This window comes from Pollicipes pollicipes, unplaced genomic scaffold, assembly GCF_011947565.3.
Source record: "Pollicipes pollicipes isolate AB1234 unplaced genomic scaffold, Ppol_2.1 Scaffold_4881;HRSCAF=5763_pilon_pilon_pilon, whole genome shotgun sequence".
NCBI classification, from domain to species: Eukaryota; Metazoa; Arthropoda; class Thecostraca; order Pollicipedomorpha; family Pollicipedidae; genus Pollicipes; species Pollicipes pollicipes.
This window is the reverse complement of record NW_023596576.1, coordinates 41,495,247-41,517,660: the sequence shown is the minus strand read 5'-3', so window position 1 is coordinate 41,517,660 and position 22,414 is coordinate 41,495,247. Positions and strand designations below refer to the sequence as shown.

Sequence of the window (22,414 nt, the reverse complement as noted above, 5' to 3'; positions counted from 1 at the left end):
TAATTGATCGAACTAATGAGCGGACCATTCTGGATCTGCCCTATAGGTGCTTCAACACAAAATCCAAACGACAACAGTGCTACGGCGTTACTTCTACTGCCAATACGAATACACGACATAGGTGTTGCGCGACCAAAACGTATATTTACGAAACAAAACTCCAAAACAAAACTTTTGCACTTCATATATTTCTACTAGTTATTATTCTTACAGCAATCCCTAAATCCGATGTTTCTTATATGCGACATTACCTCGAATACACAAATTGATATGCGACCTAAGTGTTGCTCAAGAAAAGATGTACTTTTAAACTTACTTCTACAGCAGAAATGTAAAGTCATTATCTGTACGCGATATAAGTTCTCCCGCATATACATATGCATGGCATTAGTGCTACACAACAAAAGTACACCTCACAAACTTATGCCCGTCATTCCTTCTACGAAAAAAGTCGTAGGGTATTTATACGCGACATTACATCTATTGCACATGCGTACACACGACGCTAGCGCCACGCAACAATACTTGCACTAAAAAATTGTGTACAGCAAACATTTATAAATCCATTGCTGTAACATATAGCGCGAACATATGGCCGTTACTGTTCGTGTAGCATTTATGTCTAGGAGCAGTTTTTGCAGTAGACATGATGTTGCGCATAAGAAGTGACGGTTTAGTTTTTGCAGCAGAGTGGAGTAGAGAAACGATTAGTGTCGAGTACAAATTTTGGGGGCAACGTCTTGTGTTACGCTGATGCCGCGTAAATGATTTTGTGGTAAAAATATCGCGTATAAGTAATGACTGTAATTTTGCAGTGTGAGTAAAGACGGGGTGTAGCTTTTTTGAAGTACAAGTGTTGTATAGCATTACTATATATAGCATTTCTCTAGCGTATGAGTAATTACTGTGTTAACACTTCGCAGTAGAGTAATGACGAAAACGAGTTTTTGATGCGTAAGTTTGTCGTCTGGCACTATTATTGTGTATAAGTTCGCTGTGGTAGAAGCAATATCGCGTATAAATTAAGTCTGCATAAGCTTTGGAGTAAAAATAATGGCGAGATTTTGCCGCAGCACTCTTGTTTTAGGAGTTTTATCGTAGCACTGCTGTCGGCATGAGTTTTTTCCGGTAGCACATATTTCATGACACCGCTGTCAGTGTCCACTAAGTCCGGCGATTTTTAGTGACAAAAGGAATCACTGTTAGGCTGCATCCGCAATTTGGCCGCTCTGCCATCGAAAGTAAATTCCATCGAAACTTTTGAAAAACGCTGTATATTGCCAACAAAATCTCTCAAAATGTTTCAAACGTAATTCTAAGGTAGCCGAAACTCTTGAAATTCTGTCAGTCGTGACATACTGAAATAGCATTGAGTAGCAACTTAAACTAAAGAAATCTGATTACATTCCATGCGTGTTCTTGGCGGTAGACAGGCATCCAACTTCTTCGATGCCAACAGGTATCTGCCTCATTTTCATGTAGCCGTTTATGTTTCTTTCCGCCAATTTTTTGGACCACGAGAACTCTCGCTAAGCGTGCGACCGTGTTTGGTACACCAACGGCTGTTACCTCGTCGATTGCAAGCCTCCCCGAAGGGAACAGGATATGCTGCTCTCCAGTCTGTAGCACGAGAGAAAGATCGCCGCTAGCAATCGCCGATCGCCGCCCGGCGAGCTGCCACGCCGGCGGAAGTCGATCGCCATTGCCAATAGAGCGCGGGCCTGCAAATCGCCACGATACCATAGTGAGCGTGACACGACCGCCCGAGGCGCTGCACGAGCGCCAGACACCGCCGGTCATGTCGCCGACGATCGTGCTGGCTCCGGGCAGGAACTCTCTATGCAAATGAGCGGCCGGGAACTGCCGGCGAGCCGCGAACATGCGAGAGCATTGGCCGGCCGCCCTTGGCTCGACGGAAGATCAGCGGTTCGCTTCCCTACGAAATATTGTCGTGTCATCCATGATGGCGCGACGGATGAAGCTAATGAGTTCGTTGCCCGCGTGTTATAGTTCAGCTATTGTCCGTGCGCAGTATAGCTGTGTCTGAAGAAATGCTACAGAGCCGCTGGGAGGAGATCATGTTGAGTGATCGCACAACAGCATGGGATGTTAGAAATGGACGCTAGTTGAACTTTTGACGACACAAATAATGTGAGCTCTCTCGTGTTGTGAAGATCATGAAGCCCCGCCAGCACGCATCTGCGACAGTTTAGAGCAGTGCCAAATTCACGATTTATGACGAAGTGTGAACCGTTATAGATTAAAATTGGATGTCTCTGGTTTCCGTTTTTGTTTCAAGTATTCAATCAGCACTTTTCTGTAATATTAATAAAATTATGTAATATTGGCTTTGCAATTAGTATAGGTAACCAAACATGTGTCTACTTCACGACGCCAGCGAAAACGGCAACCTTTTTTGTATTTAAGACCACTTACTCTGTCCTAAAATGCCAACAGTATTTTTTTAATTTTTATAAATTTGGTCCGAATCCTTTGAATGAATGGATTTCTGGGATCAGCGCTCACGCAAAGCAGTGCTTGTTGTGTGAGCCCTGACCCCCACCATCCCATCGCGCAGTTCTAGGCAACGGCAGAATTTAGTGGCGAAAGCTTAACGTGCCGCAATGCTCGGTACGGTCCGTCCTGCCCTCTGACGTCAACTGACCTTTAGCGCGACCGCTGCCACCGGCTGCAGGCCATAACTGCCAAGGGCAAATAGCGAGCGCCCTAAAGCGACTCGAACCCATCCCGCCACGGATGGGTGGGTCGGAATGCAGGCGCTCTAACCACCTGAGCCACCGGGACGCACTGGACGAGTATGGATGTTTGCGTGGTGCTTAAGCCCTCTTTGACGGGATTTCGTAGTTAAAGAACGCATATTTCTTAAAATTGCTATGCCATTTGCATTTGCTAACTACAAAGTAAGTTTCCAGAACAATCGTCCCGGTTTCATGGTAAATAAGGTCATTCCACCATCTTACCCAACTGGCACACACTCGCTATTTAATCCTACCTTTCTTACCCTTTGCCAACACGATATACTAACAGAACACTGCAAAACGCCAGTGCACTGACACAATCCAGAAATCTCACATCAAGTTTCCAAAAGCCCTCACGTGAACTACAACGAAACTGGGGCCAACCGCCTCTTGCAGTAAAAATAGAGCATCGACCCAAATTATTTTATTAATAGGTTCTGGGTCTGTCACTGTGGATACCTTATCCCAGTCATTCTGATCGACGTCTGAAACATCTTACACGTCAGTCTAGGGGCTAGGACATCCAACCAAAACGCCCACATCCCAGCACAAAACAAGAATCACATGAAACTGGATTTTCAGCTATCACGATGCAAATGAGAACATACCTGCCATACAAACGATAACAGAACCTATCGCATTGTTCACGCGATCTCAAACACCAGCACCAAAATGTTCAGTCTGTACCGGAAATCATTAGTCGTAAAGTCGAGCATTGTTCACTATTACACAAGTCTTATACTCCCAGACATATTCCTGGACAGAACACAGAAGCCGCGAGCGTCATGCGTCATGCAGCGACGCAGTGGCGTCCAGAATAACATTCTCCGAACCAGGCTAGATGGAGCATCTTCCAGGCGTGCTTTGTGGCCGCCAGGTGCAGTCAAAAGGGCATGTTGCGCTAAGTGTACTAACAGGGGCAGAGGGAGTTCAGAAATGGCGCATGAACACCCTGACGTAGGTGATATGGTACTGCTGGCCGACCACGTCTGCCCCCCTAAAAAAATAAATAATACAAATGATAGGTGCGGTGATTCTACGCCCAGTGATGGCAGCCCTCGCCAGTGGCTCCTTGGGGTACTTTCCTTCTTCCCAGAGCACCACCTCGAGGGGCACGGCGCCATCTGCGTGGGCATAGAAGCTTACGTGTGCTGTCATCTGCCCGCCGTTCGCGGTGAGGTAGAACTCGTCGTCTATGGTGATGCTAACCTCCTGTTTCCCGTCGTCGGCCATCCCGGTAACATCCGTCTTTTAAGCCGCTGCCTGCTGACCTGCAATCTTCGCCGCCTTTTGCCACCCGGTTCTCCATTCCAGCATCTGACAGATCCTTTTGAACGTAAGACCTCTCAATACCAAATGTTTTATTGAGCCAGCAGAGATGTAAACCAGTGGTGTTGATCAAGCGGTTCTTCAAGTCGGTTGATATTTTAAGGACCTCTTTTCCGCTTTCCTGCTCTTTGGTATCGTCGTTGATCCTGACGTTTTTGGCATTTGTCTTCCGATCCACTCTGCCTCGAGTAGGTGGGTAGGAGGGCAGGCCCTCTAACCAACTGAGCTATCGGGACAGACGTATGCCCTGGCTATTGCGAATGATTGGAAGCTGCGGTCAAAGGCGTTTTCCCCACCTTTGGCTCTGTCACAGTTACTCGATCTGGATATTATGCCATCTGGTATCCGTTAGGGATATTCACCTTATCCGTCCGGGAACCGCATATGTAATTTTACCTTAATTAAATTACGAGAAATTAGAGACAAACATGGCGTTCCGAAACCAAACCAAGCCATTGATGGCAACTTATGCGGTATTAAACTTTCTCGGTCACTTGAGATCGGTGATCGGCCACTAAAAAACAGAACAAAAAACGAAAAAAAAAACGAAGCGACTGATGATTGTGATGTGGTGTGATTTCTTCTTCAATTGATTGCAGCATCTGGCTTCATTGTGTCCGCCACGCAACGGTACAAAAACAAACTTGCACCATTTTTGGATTTCTATCACATTAACCGTGCCGTTATAAGTCACATACCTAATACACAAGACGAATCGCATCCATGACATTAAGTTTAGTGAAATCCAATCATTATGGATAAGACAGCATTAATCGCCTAATTCCTCGAAGAATAACTAAGAGAAAAGCAGATAGAGACATCGGTATTTTGGGTACATGCCTTTATCGAAACGAACATTCGTTTCGATGAAGACATTTGCCCAAAATATTAGCATGTCCATTTGTCTATTCTCCTGGTTATTCTACGGGGAATGAGGCTAGTAATACTCTCTGATCTACATGCATAATGTTCCTCGCAACTGTACTTCACTTGCCAAATACAATTCAGGGAGATCTCACAGGCATCGTGGTTACCAGGTAGCTGAAGGGGTTAAAGCCATTCTGGTTTGAGGCAGACTGGGCTCTGGTTATACCCTCAGGAGAAAGAATACAAATCACGGAACAAAACAAGATATGCCGTTTTTATGACATTCAAAGACTCAAGAAACGAAACAGGTGACTGCCATTTCTTTTGAAACCATAGTAGATGACGTTAGTCGAATGGTAAGTCTTTCAGGCTGCTCAAGCAATGAGACATTACGCTGCTGTCACATTGCTAGGCCTTTCTGTGTCTGCTTAAAGAATGACTCATTCCGTACAAAATATACTGTTATTTACTGTCCCTGGAAAGTGTGAAACATCGGACGTTATTCCATGACTGTTATCGCTCTCAGGACTGACGGGTAATTTAGATAAAAAACTATAGGAGCGATGTTCAGCTAGAAATCATTATAGAGATATAAAACTATGTTTTTCATAAGGATGACTGTGTTTATAAAGTTGGTCTGTTGGTTATAAGCATGGTCATGTTTGTGCTGGCAACTATTATGCCATGTCTCCTCCCACCAAAACTTTTCGAAACTTTAAGGAAGATTGGGTGGCATATCTGAAGCAGACGCGACAGAACAGTGTTACGTAACCTGGCCGGGTCCCTGTTACTAGGCTTGCAGTACTTGCAGCGCTAACTCGCATAGACATGGTCCACGACGAATGATCCTTGCATCGAATGGCCTTAAAAACCTGCCTTCCTCCATACGACTGTAATATTAACAATAATGTCGCGGCCAGCCTACAACACACTTGACTGATCCATACCGCTGCTAGCCCAGGCATCGCATGACAGTAAATTTCTGTGAACGCAATGATTCCCTTCAGCTAAAATCTAAAACGTTCCTAAAACGCATTAACAACGTTCTCAGCGCAATAATTTTTCGTGAAAATGGTTATTTTTATCGTTTGCAAATGACAGACGCATCAATTAAGGTAAAACATGGTTAACGAACGTAAATTCAGTTTCAATATAGCAGTCCCAAGTATGTGAGTCAACAGAATGAGAATACGCTAGACAAAAACTGAGCAATACTTAATAGTGCGAATATGTCTCGGTGAGTGAACATATTAGAAAAGAGATAGAGGTCATGCGAGATGAGAAATATATCAAACCTAGCAAGCCTTAGTAGTGCTGAGGTAACCTGGCGCTTCAGAAGCCGGTCATACGATAGAACATATGTTTCACGCAACATCAGATACATTTTTGTCCACGCACACAAACTTGATGCGCCCCAAAACTGCCTATGAAAAAGGCCCGTTGCTCTTATCTTTCAATATAGCAGCACGACTAGAAACCCGCAATGACGCTTCAACATGATTCCCAGGATGAATTATTATGGGACCCGCCATTACCTAGTAAACCGAAATCAACAAATTCTTCCGGTGTTCATGATGCAAGGGTGAAATTATGTCGAAACTGTCCGGTAGTCCCTGTAACAATGCCATGAATTGTGTGCCTCATTTACTCATTGACCATTTAGACAGAGGTAGATTATTTGCAGCATTGTCTAAGCTTAAAAACGATAATCTGCATGCGACCACATGGAGGCCGGCCCATCTCACAGCACACCGTCCATCGGTAATTATTGCTTGCATTTGGGTCCATCGCCGCGGTCCGGTCCTTCGTTGTCGCAATTTCGGCGGGCCCACAGCCATCCTCCAATGGTAGACCCTCCGTAATCTGCTTTGTGACTTCGGCTCCCAGTCCGCCTCGTGGAGTCTCCAGGACATTGAAAATCATTGAAATAATCCTTGAACGAGCTCAGCAGATTTGACGACTCGTCTTTGAGCGGATCGAACCCGTGGAAAGGTCGTCACGTGACTAGTCCAACAAACTTAGAAATCATCATCGTTGCTATATGCAATAACTGCTCCTGATATAAAATCAGAAGGAATAAACATATCTGTCAGATGCAATAATCGTTGAAGTGACTTTTGTACAGATATGCGTAAGCCCTCTTACTCGTGTCTTTCTAGAAGTGTTGATCCGCACGCATCGGAGCCAATGGCCTCAACATTCTGCAACCTTCGGCTTGGTTCTTTAGATTAGAGCACTTCCGACCAGTAATGCAAATTTCAGGACTATGAAATGAAGGAGAATGAATAACGATGAGGCAGGACAACATGCGCCTGAGAGGCCAACCACAGAGCTTTAGCCCGCGCAGGAACCCCTCGGAGTGTGCACTGGGCACCCGGTCGGGGTCCCTTTCTCGAGGGGCCTCTCGGTCCACTCGTAGCTCACGCATGCAGCCTGTCCCAGACAAGCGGGGCGTGGCGAGGATTTAGCACAAAGCAAGAAAGCCGATAAGCGGGTTCGATGCGTTTGACCTCCCATAACATTTTTAACTTGCATCGTGGGTACATGCTGAGATCCACGAGCAGTGACTCCCTCCCCCGCGAGTCCTGGTTACGTGTATAATCATTTGTATGTATTCTGTGCCGCGAATCAAGCGCCTTCCATCCACCAGCCGATGCATACCACCTTACGCATGGAAAACAGACTAGTCCGTGCCCTTACACGCTCAATGCGGGGCTGGTGCTGCCACCTGTGGACCAATCACAACTTCAAGCAGAATGGTCACATACGTTAACTTGTGCCAGCATCATGGCGCCAAATGGCCCCAAAACTTACCAGAATATGCAACAACCACATCATGCATCTACCTGAAATGCAGTGCATACAACGTTAACCATGCTGCTGCAGATGTCAATATGCACCAAAAACAGGAAAACAAACGTCGCCCCAGCGCCCGCGCCAACTCCGTGGAGGGATCGCTGGGCGGAGAGTATCCATAGTCGAGAAAGTCCCCGATGTATGCATTGTTAACCCACTGACAACCACCAGAGCATTCCCTAAGGACTAGGTGGTTGGCCTTTACCGGCGGGAGGGACTGGCCAGTCGCTTGCCACCCCAACGCGTGCACAATTTGGTCGTTTCCACATTCCATATTATAACGCTGCGGAATAGAATACTTCACAATATCGAGTCATTACGGAATGCTGAATAAGTAGTTAGCCGCCATTACAGAGGAAAAAACTCAAATAACAACGAGTAATAATTCCAGGCGTGTGACATAGATGAATTATTGCTTTTTGACACCGGTTGCGGCTCAAGAAGCGACACAAATCGACGTCTGCTCCCACCTTCTTACGAATGCGAACCGTAAAATCGGCAACTTAACAGAGTGCATATATTGTAATCTGGGACCCGCTTGAAACCACCCAGGGCGAACTATGCGGAACGGCGGTGGGCTGTGTGTGTTAGGATGCTGTGCACCCAGCGCTTGCTGATGCATTGCGGCTGCGGAACAAAGCACTTTCTACGTCAGTGCAGGTGGGTGCACATCTGCTATAGTTTAATCACAGCTTTCTACTCCAGATCCACACTCGTATGTAGTCAACGGCGTTCCTCAGGTGGAGGGGGGGGGGGGGGGGCTTTTAAGGTCATGACCCCTTCCCCAAAGTTGGCGGGGGCCAACTGATCCTGAAGCCCGAAGTACTCTTTTATTAGTTTGAGACGCTCGTAGGAATTCTAAAGCATAGGAATGCTCACTCCGGGGGTCAAAATAGAATCCTAAACGTAAAAAGGCTCCCGAAATAGAAGATACACGAACAAAATATGTCTTATCCCGACAAAATGGGGCAACCCTGGCTGAAAGAGGCACTATACCCCAATTTGGCTCCCTCTCGAGTGAAATCCTGGCTACGTCACTGTCTGTAGCCAGCGCAAAGTTGAAACTCCCGACGCCCACCAAAATAACTTATTTTCCGCACAATATGTCGAGCAATTCCCGTATTGGACGATATGTATTCACATTAAAAGTTTTAAAACACATTTCGCTACCTTTTTACTAAGTCCGCACCGATATCATCGGTCAGCGAATTTGCTAATCCATGGAATACAGATCCTGTAATCGCATGAAATCATCACATCATCTCCCATGCCATTTAGAAATGTGCGATGACATTGTTTACCATCTGGTGAAATGCAACAAATTACATAACCTTCAAATAATCAACTAAACGCGCTTATTTTCATGTCTTCATAACACTCGTGATCTTTGTAAAATTGACGATGGGCTGCACACCATACGGAGGTATTTGGCGATCCCTGAGGTCAAGCACCTCGGCTCTGCTCGTGCTGGAGAACAGGTCCGTTCCGGTAACACGGTCGCCGATGCGCTGCGTGAGGCTGCTCGGTCGTGACGTCACTCGTTGGGCCCGCCGCTGTTGCTGGGCGCCATCGGGCTCCAGGCAGCCGGTATAAATACGAGCGGACGTCACGGAACTGTTCAGACACCAACGGCCGTACCGAAAGACAGGTGAGTTGAATTTGTTGTTTTCCGTCTACGACGCGGGGAACATCCCAGCTGGTCTTCCGCTTGGGCCGCTGTTGCACTTTGGCGGCAGATAAAACTGCGGTAACTCTTTGTTCGGAACTTCAGAACAAGCAAAAAAAAGAAGGAAAAGTTAATGACAGGCATTATAAGTGGTGACTGGGGACATGCTTATGCATCTAGAGGGTAAAAGGACAGGGTTTCACAAGGGTTTCCAGTTCTTGTTGCAAAGCGGCAACAGTTGGTTGACCAAATATTGAAATACGAGCATGTTTTCTGTATCTCGTGTATTATTGTCATGTTCGTGCGAAATGACATGCGTTCGAGATCAGAACGTGAATACAAGGGGTGTGGAACATGTTCATCACGCGATAATATGTTGTATGTCACCGAGCTGTAATTTCTTGTCACGAAATTGTTGTTTTCCAGAACGATGAAGCTGGTCCAAATCCACGTCGTGGCCCTGGCTTGCCTCTGTGTGGCATCCGCGTATGTGCCAAAGAAGCTCATTAAGAAGTATGCCATGATGAAGGTCAGTGCGTGAAAACTGGCTGTGTATCGATGACACTATCATGTCCGCTATATGCCGGAACGTGCTCAGTTGGGGGCCAGCACCAGCTGTGTCATTCTCGTTGCCGGGTGTTTGTTTTCACGGTGTCATCCTCGCCTGGGTGAGTGACCCGGCGCATCATCGGACCGTTCCACCGAGCCCTCGCCAACTCATCGCGGTCGCGTATTCCCAGATGGCCGAGAGCTGCTTCGGCGAGCAGGTGATGGACTCCTTCAAGGAGGAGATGTCTGCCGCCTGTGAGAAGTGCAGGGCGGATGATCCGGCCGGCCAGCCCGAGCTCATGGCGCAGTTCGACGCCATCGTCGGAGCCGGGGTCAGTAGGTGCCGGCGAGCACGGACTGTCAGGGCAGGCAGATACGTACTCACCGGCGGACAGGAGCTGTCAGGGCGGGCAGAAACTGTCAGGGCAGGCAGATACGGACTAACGGGCAGACAGTAACTGTCAGGACTGGCGGACAGCAGCTGCCATAGCAGACAGGACCTGTCAGGGCGGGCAGACACAGGGGGGTCGACCGGGGCTATAGCGCAAGTGTCCGTGTGTTCAGCATGTCGCTGTCAGTGGGCAGGGTGCAGGCAGTCAGTGAGCAGAGCTTACCTTGACAGTGTTCCGAGGCGATAGGGGGGAGCAGTGCGTAAACTCTATGAAAGGGAGCTCACATCAGAAACATGCTGTGCGGTCCTTCAAGGCGAGTGCTGTTCGCGACCTTATGCTGGCGTACGCTCACAGTTCTATCGCTCAATGCTCAATCCAGGGCACTTGCACATCTATCATATTTGACCTTTGGTCGTTTGATTCTCACCAACATCATCTCGTCATTACCTTCGCAGGAGTCTCGGCGGAAGAGATCTAGCCACCATGGCTTCACGCCCGAGAAATTGCAGAAGATTCGCGCCAGGATTTCCAGCATGATCGGAAACGTCACCTGCGTCATGAAGGAGTTGAAATTTGTGAGTAAAAGATAGCAACTGAACGGGATAGAAGTAATTCAATGCCATGACAACTCGTGTCAAAACTTGTGAGGATAGCTACATGCTGGCAGGTGCTGTTTACACATTTCCGATTGGTGTATTTTCTTAATTCCTATGATATATTACAGCCAATCGAAATAAGGCATTGCATGTATTTATACCTGCATTCTTAAAGCAACAAATTAGCTCTTTAAGAGCTCTTATGACCTCGTTCTGGGATTCCTGCACTCGTTTAGACACTCGAGCTACCCTAAAATACAAAAATACAAACGCAGCTGGGTCTCTTCACCCGTTTTTATCCCATTTCAGGTGGACGCTGAGAACCAGATTGATCTGCCTTCAATGAAGGAGCGTATCGCTGACATGAACCTGACAAAAAGCCTGAGGGAGGACCTGGAGGAGGGACTCGATAAGTGTAACGACTTTGCCAAATGCCTGCCCAGCTCGCTGGTCGACCAGTCACCGGTCACTCCCGGATTCGGCAGGCAGATGGCCTTCTTCAAGTGTATTAAGGTGGGTTTCTCGCCCAGTGCCATTGCCACTGGCTTGCGTTATGGCTCATACATACATATATATATATATATATATATATATATATATATATATATATATATATATATATATATATATATATATATGTATATATATATATATATGCATATATATGTGTATGTACATATATATATATATATACATATATATATATGTGTAAGAATATATGATTATATGATTACATATATATATATATATATATATATATATATATATATATATATATATGTATATCTGATCACACTATCAATAACATGCAACTATTGCATTCATCGCTACCAGCTCGCGCACAATCGACAACGAGGGATTAGCGTTGGCATCGAACGTCGTAGTCGCGGACTCGTCTAAGGCTGCTTTTAAGGACCCTCGTCATGGTCCAACTTGGTCCGGTGTCGATGTGTTCTTCACCCTGCTTCATGCATAGCCTAATGTTAAACTACAGGCTGCAACAGACAGGACACCCTCAGTGACCGCCACCTTAGGACCGTGTTCGGACGAGGGTGCTGATTGGTGGTGTGCGTTACAGATGGCCAAGGTGGAGGCCTGCATGAAACAGGACTTCCGGGAGGAGTACCTGCCGATGCTGATGGACGAGGGCCTTGAGATTGATGAGGATGAGGCCTTCCAGACGATCGCCTTATCGTTTGTGCAGGGCCGCGGATACTTCTAGAGGTTTGCAAAGAAACGTCTGAAAGACTCCTCGTGACCATTTCAGCCGGAGCTGGTTCTGATAACATTCAGAGTTGAAACAGACGTTCGACGCACGCTGGGCGTTGTACTTTTGGTGGGGCATTTTTGAGGCCTTTAGATCTTATTCCTTGGTACGGTGTTCTTGGTGATGTACTGGAGCATCGGTGCCTTGAATAAAACATTTACACAGAATGTTTGTATGTTTTTGACGAAAAATATGCCATCCGACCGCGGTGGTGTGGGGTTCCACACTGTAACCAAAAGCCAGAGGATACTCTACTGATGCAGACGGCTGAGTTACACACGGTAGTTGATTGGCATGCAGCACTTCGGTCAGTTGTTTCTTCGGCCGTCCTCGGGTACTGGTTGCCTCTGACAACCAGACATGCGGCCGAATCTCCCAAAGATCCAAAATCCAAGAGATCTTTCTACACAACTTTTAAAAGGTCTAGATCTTGAAAGATCTTCCGACATTTGTCAAAACAAGATACTGGATTCCAGAAGGTCGTTTGGAAAGTTTTTCTTAATATCCAGCCTCTAGGATCCTAAAATATCACATAAATATGCATCCCTATTAACTTTTTGGCATCTTTTTGTGATTGCAAGTCTTAGATTACACAGCTTTTTACAAACAACACAATCTTTAGCATAATATATACGTCATGGACAAAGTAGTGTGACAAGGTGCGGCATTGGCTCTGCCACCCCTCAGAATCAAAGCAAGTGCAGAGAAGTGTTGAACACAGTTGGTACAAACTGATGCAAATATTATTATAGCCCACCATAGAGCTCTGGTGGGCTCTCGTATTAGAAACACTATTACATAGAAGCTTGTTTGTAGTGCAGTTGTACATTGTGTCCTGCGCCCCTGCTGGGGCGGGGGTGCGGCGGAGGCGCGCCGCCGCCGCAGTGTCGAGTGTCAGGTTCGCAGGGCCGGTCCCCGGCTCGCGGCCCCCGCTGTCGAGAGCCGCCGTGGGGACACCAGAGAGGGTAGGTGCATCGTCAGGGGGTGCTGTGGTGCGAGACTAGAATGCAGAGAAGTTTTGGTGAAATACTTAGCGTCTCATTACAAAGCTCTCAGTTAGCTTGTTATGACTGACTGCTGAACAAGCAAGCCGACTTTTAATCTTAGTACGATGTTAAGAGGATTATGTCACATTTTGTACTTTTTAGTTTTTAAGTTTAGACGCGTCAAGGTTAATCGGTAAAACCAATTTCTTTCGAAATCATTCTGAAAAGCTCAGAATATGTTTTTTAAATAGCCATTCCGGTGGGAGAAGCCGCACTGGATTCCTTACACACAAGTACAATAATGCTTTTCATATAGCTTGTTTTATCCAACAAGGGTATTCTATAATGTTAGCAATGCACTTATTGGTAATAATGTCAGCGTGTAATAAACGCTAGGAAAGCTTGATACTATTTCAGGAAAAATATGCAAACATAAGACCACTTTCACACGAGTTCAAGGAAATGTTGCGCCATGGATTCGATAGCTCCCCTACGGTGATCAGCACAGCTGCTCTTCTCCACTTCTCACGCACTTTGGCTTTGGCCGAGTGATACTACTCTATTGAGTAGCATCACATGGCCTTCAGTGGCGCACTGATTCAAACCTAGCAATGCGCTTCTCGCTAAATGACGTTCCCCACCCGCAGTTTCACATGGTCTATAATGAGGCCCTGGCTCAAACCTCCACCAAACCTCAAGACACGCGCGATGTGCCCCATAGACTACTAACAATTCGAGTGCGATTGCACAACATGCCGAACAGATATCCTCAAAACCTTTAGAGGGTCACATTACCCCTCCTCGCTCAGGGAGAGGAAGAGAGAGAGAGAGAGAGAGAGAGAGAGAGATAGAGAGAGAGAGAGAGAGAGAGAGAGAGAGAGCGAGAGAGAGAGAGAGAGAGAGAGAGAGAGAGAGAGAGAGAGAGAGAGAGAGAGAGAGAGAGAGAGAGAGAGAAGAGAGAGAGAGAGAGAGAGAGAGAGAGAGAGAGAGAGAGAGAGGAGAGAAGAGAGAGAGAGAGAGAGAGAGAGAGAGAGAGAGAGAGAGAGAGAGAGAGAGAGAGAGAGAGAGAGAGAGAGAGAGAGAGAGAGAGAGAGAGAGAGAGAGAGAGAGAGAGAGAGAGAGAGAGAGAGAGAGAGAGAGAGAGAGAGAGAGAGAGAGAGAGAGAGAGAGAGAGAGAGAGAGAGAGAGAGAGAGAGAGAGAGAGAGAGAGGAGAGAGAGAGAGAGAGAGAGAGAGAGAGAGAGAGAGAGAGAGAGAGAGAGAGAGAGAGAGAGAGAGAGAGAGAGAGAGAGAGAGAGAGAGAGAGAGAGAGAGAGAGAGAGAGAGAGAGAGAGAGAGAGAGAGAGAGAGAGAGAGAGAGAGAGAGAGAGAGAGAGGAGAGAGAGAGAGAGAGAGAGAGAGAGAGAGAGAGAGAGAGAGAGAGAGAGAGAGAGAGAGAGAGAGAGAGAGAGAGAGAGAGAGAGAGAGAGAGAAGAGAGAGAGAGAGAGAGAGAGAGAGAGAGAGAGAGAGAGAGAGGAGAGAGAGAGAGAGAGAGAGAGAGGAGAGAGAGAGAGAGAGAGAGAGGAGGAGAGAGAGAGATAGATAAGGAAGCGAAAATAGGAGAAGTAGAGATAACAAAAAAAGAGAGAGAGAGAAAGAGAGGATAGAGAAGAGGGAATAGAGAGAGGACAGAAGAGAGAGAGGATAGAGAGAAAAAGAAGGAGAGGAAAGAGAGGAGGAGGAGAGAGGAGAGAGAGAGAGATAGAAGAGGGAAGAGAGAAGAAGAGCGAGGTAAGAGAGGAAGATAGGAGAGATAGAGAGAGAGAGATGAGAAGAGAGAGAAGAGAGAGAGAGAGAGAGAGAGAGAGAGAGAGAGAGAGAGAGAGAGAGAGAGAGAGAGAAGCTTAAAGAAAATGTTCCGCATTTCAAGATATTGAAGCAAGCATCGGATCTGATGAAAATAACTCGCTTGCAACTAGTCATATGCTTTTAGTGGAAAAGACCGCCGTAGACAACAATTTGTATTGTTTTTTTAGGCAAAGATGCTACTCAATACGCCACTCTTTTGTGCGATGGAACGTTTGTATGACATTGAGTTGTTGCCGAGAAAGCTGCGCCAAATAGCCACCCTAGCATGGGTGTAAGAACAGGGAGGGCCAGGTAGGCCAGGGCCCCGCACTTTTCAAGGTTGGGAGTGTTAAGTGTTGACTGGCAGTGTTAACAGCAGTGTTAAGTGTTAACAGCAGTGTTAAGTGTTAACAGCAGTGTTAACTGGCCCCCAGCTTTCACATTAAGGCTGCGTTTAGCTTACCTTTGCACTACGTTAAACATTTATATCGATTTACCTAGTCCAGCGGTCATCTTCCTCAAGATGCGTCATCTTTTTCATATGCTTATTGGCCACGAGGTTAGTGTTTCAGCCACGAGGTCGACAGCGCGCGGCCTGCGGAGACTGCAACGCCGGACGTCGAGGTTGCTTCTTTGACTTGCGAGTGCGCATGTTCCGAACCGTACTACATAGTTTTTTTTATCAGTAAGCGATTCGGATCGGATTTTGAATATTTCAAGTCGAGCATGAATTAGCCATGTGAATATAAATTTAGGACCCCATTTCATCTACAATCTACTTTCAGGGAGTCCTCAATATCTCTGAAGGGCGCAGAAAAACATGGAACTGAAGTTTGTGTGAGAACTACTGGACCGCCTACGGCGATCAGGGATGTTGTTGCGTCAATGAGAGTTCCTGTGCTGATCCGGGGCCAACTGCGTGTGTCAAATGGCCTCCTGTGTCATAGAGGGAAACAACGTGAACGTGAATATTATATTGGAGTGCGCATACTCATGATTATGCCTCATAATTTGCATCGCTAATTGATTTAAGTGTATGAAGGCAATTTTTCAAAACGTCATCATTTTCGTCCACCGGTGAGTCTCGACTAAAGATTAGCCGCTGTGCTAACGCTGCGCGGACTATGGAGACTGCAACGCCTGGCGTCGATATTTTTGTTGCTAGCGAGTGCAGTTTGCGAGCGCGCATGGAAAAACACGTTTCATAAGTTGCATCTCTATTAGATTCTGACTGGATGTTAAACATTTCCAATCGAACATCGCTTGGCTACGTTCATACACATTTGACTACTCGAATACAGCCAAATTTTCGTCTTCAAATTTCGATCCAACATATCGCTCTACAATCTATCTTCACTATGTTCTTAATGTCTGCAGAACACGCAAAAATTCTGACGGAGCTTTTTAACTCTATCTGTTTGGAAAGGGCTCACAAAGCCATTGTAAATAAACGGCACCGGTGATTTATTTCATGCGGTCGCTCAGCACCTGATTTCTGCAGTTTATTGACTTTAAAATACACGCAAAATTGATCTCACGGTAGCTTCTGGTTTCCGCCCTGGTTATAAGATGAAAATAACAATAAAACTAAGAAAACCGTGTCCATTGTTAACTACATCCGGAAATTTTTGGGAAGGGGTTCACCCATAGGCGTAGGAACGTTTCAAAAAATGGGGGAACCAAGCTCAGGGTATACTTAAGGAAATTTTTCTGGAAAGCGAGCCGATGACCGGGGGGGGGGGGGGGAGTAGGGATGGAGTTTGCTATTGCTCTTTAACCAAATGTCATGGTTGCTATGCTATATATGCATCTAGAGCTGATTCTCACTGGTGCACAATCTTGCCTATTCGACTCATCTGTCACTTGGCAAATAAGGCTTCCCAAGATTATTTGCTCATTTTGACGTTGTCGGTCCTGGGGAGACGACATTCCACGAGCGGGCAGGCATTTTGGATCATTGAGGAAGCATCCGCCTCCACAGTGTACATGCCAAAATAAGGCCTGGCTATAGGCTGGTGAAAATTTTGAAAGTGGATCGATGGCTCACAGTGCGAAGGATTTTCACGCGTCTGCTTTTCGCTGGCTGCTTTTCAAGAGATAAGACATGTCGCAGCATTTTAAGCGGAAACAAATTATTGAAACCGCTAGAAACAATGACAAAAGCCTTTATACTGGAGGCTCTCTTTTAAGAATCAAGCCACATAATAAGGCCCAACTGTCATCTATTCCTTGTCTGGGCCATGCTCCTGTCCGCCGTCGGTGGCCACTGCCCTGGCCGGGATGTCTCCCGCATGACTGACTGCAAACTGATCTTATGGCTGCTTTGCTGCATCCTTTTAGATCAACGTTACTACTACATGGTGTATGAACGTGTGCTGAACACCTGCAACAGTCTCTTTTTCCGAATTTTCTTCCCTCACACCACACCATCGCAGAAAAATAGCCTCCGGGAAACTGTCTGCCTTAGGCATGAATTGGTCCAACGGACACTTCACTGCCCATGATGCAACGTATGCGACTTGATCTGCTTTTGTGTGTAGGCAGGGGCGTAGCCAAAGCCTTGCCAAGGCTGACAAAAGCCCATCTTATGGTGGTCCCCAAAGAATATCCGGTACAGCTTGCTTGTTAAGAAGTGGCACCATTCTCTTCGTTATTTTTTATTTTTACCTTGTAACCACAACAGAAACTAAGAGCTACCGTGAGCTCAATTGTGTTTGCATTTTGAGGTCAGTAAACTGCAAAAATCAGGCGTTGAACGACTGAATGGAATAAATCACCGGCGCTGTTTACTTACAACGGCTAGCTGAATCTTTCTAAACCGCTAGAATTTAGAAGCCTTGCCAAATTTTTTTCTGTGCTTAAGACATTGAGGATATTGAGAGGTTAGATTGTAAATCGATATGTTTGATCCAAATTTGAAGATGAAAATTTGATTGCAGATCGAGTGATCAGCAATGTGTATTAACATGGCCAAGCCATGTTTGTCTGAAAATGTTCACCACTCAGTCAGAATCGATTACTGATACAATTTATGTAGCGTGCTTTTTAACATGCGCGCTCGCAAATCTTAGAAACAAAAACCTCGACACCAGGCGTTGCAGTCTCCTTTGTCAGAGGAGCGTTAACCTAGTAGCTAATATTTAGCCGGGGCCCATCCGTGGACGAAAACGATGACGCTTCTGAAATGATTACCTTTAAACACTGTAATCGACTAGTTATACAAGTTATGTGATGTAATTTTGAGCATGCGCACTTAACACCCTTAGAAACGCAAGCCTCGACCCCAGGCGTTGCAGTCTTCGTGGCTGCGCAAGGTCGTCCTAGCAGCCAGTATTAAGCTGTGGCCAACGTGTGGACGAAATTGACGACGCTTCTGAAAATTATCCTTGAACGCTTCATGACATCAGATCTTACATCTAAAAGGTAGTCTGAACGCATATTTCACGTGTGCAATTTTTAGACTGATGAAAAGAACGGATTGGCCCTTAAAGCACCGCGAAGTGGCGCTGGAATCTGGGGCTGAACTGGAAGAGTGAGGGTAGAATCTCTATTTTTCGTGTTTTTGCAACTACTTATCTATCCAGAATACGGATTAACACGGCGCCCGCCGTCTGGTGGAACTTGCGGTGGCCGAAACTTTTCGGTTTTACGGAAGCTGCAACCCAGACCATCCTTGTCCTTGCTCTCGGGGTTGCGGGCGGGCATGTTCAAGCCTTTTGATGTATTCTGTTTGAAAAATACATTCATAAAAAAATGAGACACTCATGTACTTAACAATAATAAGATCTTTTTTCCTTTCGGGCAAGGGGCCTCTTGAGTATAACACCAGGGGAACATTAACGGTTCCGGTCAAGGGATGAAGGGTCATTTCCTTCCATCGCGAAGTGTCTTCTGGCTATCATTCTGGTGGCATGGAGAGGATCTCCTGGTCGATCCGAAGGCCATTAGAAGGATATATCATATCACGTTGTTCCCATCCCTGACACGGGAGGCTTTCTGACCCGCGCACTTGGCCCCGGATCAACACAGGAGCCCTCATTGACGCAACAACATACCTGATCACTGCAGGTAGTCCGATGGTTGTCACATAGACTCCAGTTCCCTGTTTTTCTGTGTTCTTCAGAGATATTGATTTATCCCCTGACTATAGATTGTAGATGAAACGAGGTTTCTAATTTGTATTTATATGGCTGACTCATGTTTATCTTAAAATGCTCAAGATCCTGTCCGAGCTGATCACTGATAAGAAAGCTACGTAATATGGTCTTGAACACGCGAGCTCGCAAGCCATAGCAATAACAGCCTCGACACCCGGCATTACAGTCTCCATGCCGTGCGGCGTAGGCCTTGGGGCTGTAACACTAAGCGATGACCAAAGAGCAAACGAAAAAGGTGACACATCTTAAGGGAGATGGCTAGTGAACTAGGTAAATCGGCATGCATGTTTAATGTAGTTCGTAAGTGAGCCAAAATGCAGCCTTAATATGAAAAGTGGGGGCCAGTTAACATTACTGGCCTCCCAACTTGAAAAGTGGGGGAGGGGTGTCATGGCCCTCTGGCCTCCCCTGTTAATACGCCCATGGGGACACCACAAGAGAGACCTTTGTCAACCCTGTGTTACCCTCTGGCAACGCTCTGGCCCCTGGCCCCTGCCTAAACACAAAAGCAGATCAAGTCGTTCACGTTAAGTGATGGACAATTAAATGTCCGTCATGGCAATTCATACCAAAGGCAGGCAACTTCCCCGAGGCTTTTTTCTGCGGTGGTGTGGTGTAGGGGAAGATAATCCAGAAAGATACTGTTGCAGATGTCGAACATATGTTTTACACGCAAATTAGAAGTCACGCTGACCCAGAAATATGCAACAAGGCAGCTATACGATCACTTCGCAGTCAGTCATGCGGGAGACAGCCGGGCCAGGGTAGTAGTCACCGACGGCGGACAGGAGCAGCGCCCAAATAAGGAATATATGACAGAAGGGCCTTCATCCTGAGGCTTGGTTTCTGAAGGACACTTTCCAGTTTCATGGCGTTTGTCGCATTGTTTTTGGCAGTTTCAAGCTTCCGACTCTTGAAAAGCAGGCAGCGAAATGAAGGCGCAAGGAAAATCTGTCGTACTGTGAGCCATCGATTCACTTTCAAAATTCTCACCAGGCTATGTCCAGGCCGTATTTTGGCATCTACACTGTGGAGGAAGAGGCCTCTTCAATGACCTACCCGCTCGTGGAATTTTGCCTCCCCTGGAAAGGACAATGTTGAAATGGGGGAATCTTGGGAAGATGGATAACCTTATTTGCCGAATGACAGATGAGTCGAATAGGCAAGGTTGTGCACCAGCGAGAAACAAGTCTAGATGCATATCTGGCACAGCAGCCATGACATGTGAATAAAGGGTGATAGCAACCTCCATCTCTATTCCCCTCCCCCTCCCCGATCATCGGGTTTGCTTTCCAGAAAAAGTTCCTGAAGTACGCCCTGAGCTTGTCCCCCCCCCCACTTTTTGAAACGCTCCTCCGCCTATGCACTCTAGCACTCACTTGTAGTACTTATCTCGCCGAGAGATGGCAGCGGTGGTGCTAGGAGTGTTCGCCGAGCCAAATGCTATGTGCTCATGTTTTGGTCTTTTCTCGTGGTGTTCTTACATATCTATCCGTGATCTCCAGAGGTCAACTCGTATTCACATCCCGGTTACGAAGCTACTCTTAGTTTATTCGATTGCAAGTCTTATTTCCGTAATGACTAGGAAGAATGCCAAACTTCGTTTATTTTTTAGTACAAAATGCGATCCCCGTAGCTTCAACTGAGCTCAGAGTCGGTCCTGAACGGGCGCCACATGTCCTGTGATCGGAGTTAGGAACCTACTGAAGGTGTGTTATACTAATGGCAGGACAGTAAACCGTTCGTAGTGGTAAAGAAAACGGCTATTTCAGTTCAAAACTGCGTGCAAATGAGGAGCATTGCTCTTGAGCCACAGGCCCGCAATGTATGCGTTCAACCTGCTGAAAAGCGGTTTAGTCCGCGACAGATGACGATGGCCGTCATTAGGTTCTGCCGTCATAGTGACGGCGGTCGCGTCAGATGCAGTCGTTGCCGAGAGAGTGGAATCAGGATGTGTGAAAAGCTGTGAAACTGTCCAATGTTGCCACGGCTGTTCATTCGGTTGAAACCTGATCAGGTTAACTAACCATGTTGCGTTAAGCCGAGAGTCAGTTTAGAAGCCAAAAAGGTGAGGCGTTTTCGTGTTATTGCCTCAGGCCCGAGGACATTTGTCCTCACCCGTGTCAGCCTGACAGCGCAGCTCTTCTCCGAGAAGTCCGCAGCATAACTTTACCTCACCACTGCAGTCTTGAGCAGAAGTCATCGTCGACCAGTTCGTCAACGTCTTTAACAGCAGGAGGTCATCATTCAACGCGAAGCCTCATCAAAGGGTTTTTGGTGTCCAGCCGGAAGCCGAGGGGGCCCAGCGCTTTGCCTTGGCTATGTGCTGGAAATGGAAATGGCTATGTTGATGCGCGAAGCAGAGAAGTTAGCTGGTTCCGAGACGTCGATGAGACCAGCGGTAAAGGAGACCCGCTCCGAAAAGCTGTCATTTCAAATGGGCATCTTAGGGCCTGCATCTCCCTGTTTGGACTTCTGAGGGATGTCCGCAGGCTGGGGTTATATGGAATGTTCGACATTTCTATGGGGTTTTTAACTGAAATAGCCATCTTGAAGATCATTCGGTGCGCTTCACAGCCTTGCCCTTCTTAAAACCAAAGCCCCTCTAATTCTGAGTTCCACACCCGCAAAGACAGGGAGATTTTTCGGGGAGAGCATTTCAATGTTACCTTGACGTTCATGACGTCACAACAACGTGATTCATATCCTGCCATTCTATAAGCCATGCGCATCAAGGCCAATATAAACATGAAGGTCGAGTCGTTCCTGTCTGGCATTTGTAAGCACCGTCTCCAAATATAACGGCCGTCAATTGGCTCTAAATCAGTGTTGTGCAAGGCATGATGTTGCAATCAAACAATGACGTATCGAGGAGTATATTTACTAAACAGAGAAATTGTGCTGTCCAAAGCAGTCTTTTACCATTCAGAGGAATATCAACAGTTCTAAGTGAGCTTGTTTTGTCATATCTAATGTTTCCTTCAATATCTTAAATTGTGAAACATTCTGTTTAAAGTGCGTCCTGGCAAAATGTCTCCATGAGGATCTTGTCTAAACCCCGTTTCCTCAACTACAGCCAATGCGCGGCGCCAGCGCGCACCTCAGAGCCATCCACGGCTCAGGTACGCCTGCGTATGCTCTTGACAACGCCACGCCCTCTGTT

At 46.5% G+C, this 22,414-nt stretch overlaps 1 protein-coding gene across 1 annotated transcript; it reads left to right on the top strand.

Moving 5' to 3' along the window:
• Positions 1-9,436: 9,436 nt before the first annotated feature.
• On the top strand, positions 9,437-12,448 carry LOC119101164 (uncharacterized). Its single transcript, XM_037224442.1, has 6 exons — positions 9,437-9,459; positions 9,904-10,006; positions 10,218-10,358; positions 10,874-10,993; positions 11,324-11,527; positions 12,093-12,448. The coding sequence occupies exons 2-6, from the start codon at positions 9,908-9,910 to the stop codon at positions 12,234-12,236; spliced, it is 708 nt and encodes a 235-aa protein (XP_037080337.1). The 5' UTR covers positions 9,437-9,459; positions 9,904-9,907; the 3' UTR covers positions 12,237-12,448.
• The last annotated feature ends 9,966 nt before the right edge of the window (positions 12,449-22,414 follow it).

Excerpts from the sequence above, each read along its gene's own strand:
- LOC119101164 (XM_037224442.1), top strand. The coding sequence starts at position 9,908 with ATGAAGCTGGTCCAAATCCACGTCGTGGCCCTGGCTTGCCTCTGTGTG. Across the intron at positions 10,007-10,217 it reads AGAAGTATGCCATGATGAAG|ATGGCCGAGAGCTGCTTCGG; the intron begins GTCAGTGCGTGA and ends GCGTATTCCCAG. Across the intron at positions 10,359-10,873 it reads ACGCCATCGTCGGAGCCGGG|GAGTCTCGGCGGAAGAGATC; the intron begins GTCAGTAGGTGC and ends TTACCTTCGCAG.